The sequence below is a fragment of the Trametes versicolor genome, assembly GCF_000271585.1.
Source record: "Trametes versicolor FP-101664 SS1 unplaced genomic scaffold TRAVEscaffold_134, whole genome shotgun sequence".
NCBI lineage: Eukaryota > Fungi > Basidiomycota > Agaricomycetes > Polyporales > Polyporaceae > Trametes > Trametes versicolor.
In genome coordinates this window covers 1-3,014 of record NW_007360454.1, presented here as the reverse complement: position 1 = coordinate 3,014, position 3,014 = coordinate 1, and the positions used below count along the sequence as shown (strand labels likewise).

The 3,014-nt window shown below is 61.8% G+C and overlaps 2 protein-coding genes across 2 annotated transcripts; both read left to right on the top strand.

Moving 5' to 3' along the window:
* Window positions 1-663: 663 nt before the first annotated feature.
* TRAVEDRAFT_84563 (uncharacterized protein) lies at window positions 664-864 on the top strand (the record flags this gene model as incomplete). Its single annotated transcript, XM_008047683.1, has 1 exon — window positions 664-864. A coding segment is annotated over one exon (201 nt), but the record flags the coding sequence as incomplete, so codon positions are not given.
* Window positions 865-1,984: 1,120 nt separating this feature from the next.
* TRAVEDRAFT_80071 (putative MAPKKK) lies at window positions 1,985-2,491 on the top strand (the record flags this gene model as incomplete). The annotated part of the gene is made up of 2 exons (XM_008047682.1): window positions 1,985-2,119; window positions 2,168-2,491. Coding segments are annotated over 2 exons (459 nt in total), but the record flags the coding sequence as incomplete, so codon positions are not given.
* Between the last annotated feature and the right edge of the window lie 523 nt (window positions 2,492-3,014).

The window sequence follows — 3,014 nt, the reverse complement described above, 5'->3', positions numbered from 1 at the left end:
CACCGGGGTCCAGATGCCGCGTCCCCGGCGCCGAGCGGAGTGTTGTAGAAAAAGGGAGTGAGTGTAGGTGGAAGAAGGACAAGGCACGCGCGAATCCCACCAATGAATGATCGCGACGGGCGCTTGCAGGATTGGTCGTTGCGGTTGCGGCAGTCCCGGAGCTCAACGTTGTTCTCATCTTCCAGCCGTCTCCCTTGTCCCTCTCCTTCCGCTCGGTGTTCATATCTGCCCTCTTCTTTATCCTTGGCCTCAGCTTCTCTCTCGTCGAGTCTGCTCTTGCTCAACGTCGCCCTCATACAGGTCTATGAGAAGTTAAACGCGCGCTGGTCGACGAGCTTGGTCCCTCCATCCTCGACTATCTCCGCTCTCCGTAACGACTCTCAACGACCACTGGTGTCTCTTGGATTGCTTGAAACGCCATCATAGATGTCTGTGGCAGTGGCTAGCTCGAGCAACCTCCAGGCGCTGGAAGACGCGTCCCAGCCCACCTCCAGAGCCTCCTCCCCGTCTTCTCCAGCTACCCCCATCTCCCTTCAGCAGCCTCAACTCTCCCGTGTAAATGTTAACTTAAACGGATCTTTGACGAATACTCCTACGTCTGCCCACCCCAACCATGCGCTCGAGGCCCCTCCTGGCACACCATACCCGGACTTCCTTCGCTCTTGGACTGACGCGCATGTCGCGGTCTGGCTATCTGAAATCAGGTGTGCACATCTAGCCGCGACGTTCAGGGCAAACGACATCAGGGGCGATGTACTCCTCGAGCTGGACCAGATGATTCTGAAGGAGATGGGCATGTCGAGCGTCGGGGACCGAGTGCGCATTCTCAACGGCGTGAAGCACCTCCGACAACGATGCTCCGCCAGCAGCGCCCTCACATCCATCCTTAATCGCCCGCGCACTATCGACCACAGCCGTACCTCCAGTATATCCAGCGACCATGGGGCAGCACGCACGGGCGCGCGACGGTTAGAGTCCGCCCGACCTGCACCTCTGCATCTACCCCCCAATGGTGGATCGCCGGACCTGCCCCGCCTGGTACGCGACGGCCAGGACTCAGCTCGCTTAAACAACATGCGTCCGTTGCCATTGCAGCCAAACAGTGCGAGTACACATGGTACGCCTACGACTGCTCACAGCCGCACGAACTTGCCTCCCCTCCCACCTCCACCACGAGGGCAGCCTCCCTTGCCTCCGATCGCCCGAACACCCCGGAACCTCCACCATGCCCCCAGCACGCCCAGCACATCTGGAAGACGCACGCCTACCTTGCCAGATGCGCCGCTCGCCTTACCACAGGCCGGGCTGCTCACACCAGGCTCCCAGACGCAAGGTCCGAGTTGGCAGGGATACGGCTTGCCTTCAGACCCCCGGCAGGGCAATCGGGCGCCGAGCCGGTCGACTTCGCCTCTGCCAGTGCCGTTTCCCCCCTCACAGCCGCCGGTCCGCGGTGCAAGTCGTACAGCCTCCGAACACTCGAGGACAGGCTCATATTCCGGCTCTACTCCTACTTCGGAGACCTCGAACAAACCCCTGCCACGGCCACGCACGGGTAATGGCGCGCACCCATACGCGACCTCGCAATTGCAACAGGCACATGGGCTCTCTCCTATCGCAGAGTCGTTCTCCTCAGGGCGCAGGGATGCGTACAGGAACCTTAACGACTTCCGACCAGGCACGCCGTCCTCGCGCAGCAATCCCTCACTTGACGACCTGCGTCGGAAGCTGATTAAGTTCACGCTGCCCGAGGAAGGCAAGACCACGACATTAAACGTCGCCGATTGCTCCGGTGGCGTCGAGGTTTTGACGAAGGCGCTCAAGAAATTCGGAAAGCTCGGACCGGAGAGCTCTGAGTCCGTCGAGTCCGACGACGGCGGACTTAGCGTCGACGGGTGGGGCGCGTTTTCAGAGTGGGGTATGCCTGAGGCGCAAAGTACGTGTTCTGACACGATACCTAAAATGCAACAAAGTCTGATAACGATCTACAGGGAGTCCACTTAGCGAGGCAGAGATCGTGGAGTTGTGCCACAAATCCCCGGACGACCCTGCACGCGTGCACGGTTTCACGTTGCGCAAGACACTACGAGCGAGGCGCGGATACGGTTCTCCCTCACTTACGGTTTCGGACGAAGACGAGGACCCGCTCGACAGGGCGCTGGCGGCAGAGCCTCCGGTCTACACCAAGGCGATGAAGCGCGCGAGCTCCGTCAGCATCCTCAGCGGGCTCGGCGTGCCCATCCCGCCACCGAAGACGGATGTCGCAGAACCCGAAGCGCAGGCGTCGGGGAGCCCGACAAACAGCCAGAAGGGCCCGAACAAGCTGCGCAACTTCTTCGGGCAGCGGCCGCCCAGCGAGCTCATCACGACCCACCTGGCGGCGTACTTCCCGTTCACGGAGAAGAAGGTGCTGGAGCGCACGCGCCGCCAGAGCATGATGCGCCAGAGCGGCGTCCCCGGGCGCCGCGACAGCATCATCTCGTTCAGCATGCCGTCGCAGTCGCGCTTCAGCGTGAGCACGCTGGGCTCACAGCGCACCGCGTCTCCGCGCGCGTCGATGTCGTCGTCGTCCATGACAGCGGTCGAGCGCGCGCCGTCGCCGTACTCGTCCCAAGACTACGACGACGCCGAGGCACCGAAGATCGAGGAGCCGCCACGGTTGTCGTTGTCCACGGACGACGGAAACTCTGTCGACATCAACGTACCAGATGTCACGAGCCCGCACCTCCTGCCACCAGTAGCCTTCCCCTCGGAGTCGCTGTCAGAATCACTCAACCTATCTGACAGCCAGGGCTCCATCCGCTCGTCAAGACGTCTGTCTACCGCGTCGAAGCGGATGAGCTACATCACTGAGCTGCGCAGCAAGCGTGACCGCTCAGATACTGCCAGCCTCATGACGGTCGACGAGATTACCGCAGAAGTCGAGAGCAGACAGGAGGCCGCGAAGTCCGGGGTCCGCGGCGCAAGTCGTACAGCCTCCGAACACTCGAGGACGGGCTCTGCGCCGACCTCAAGAG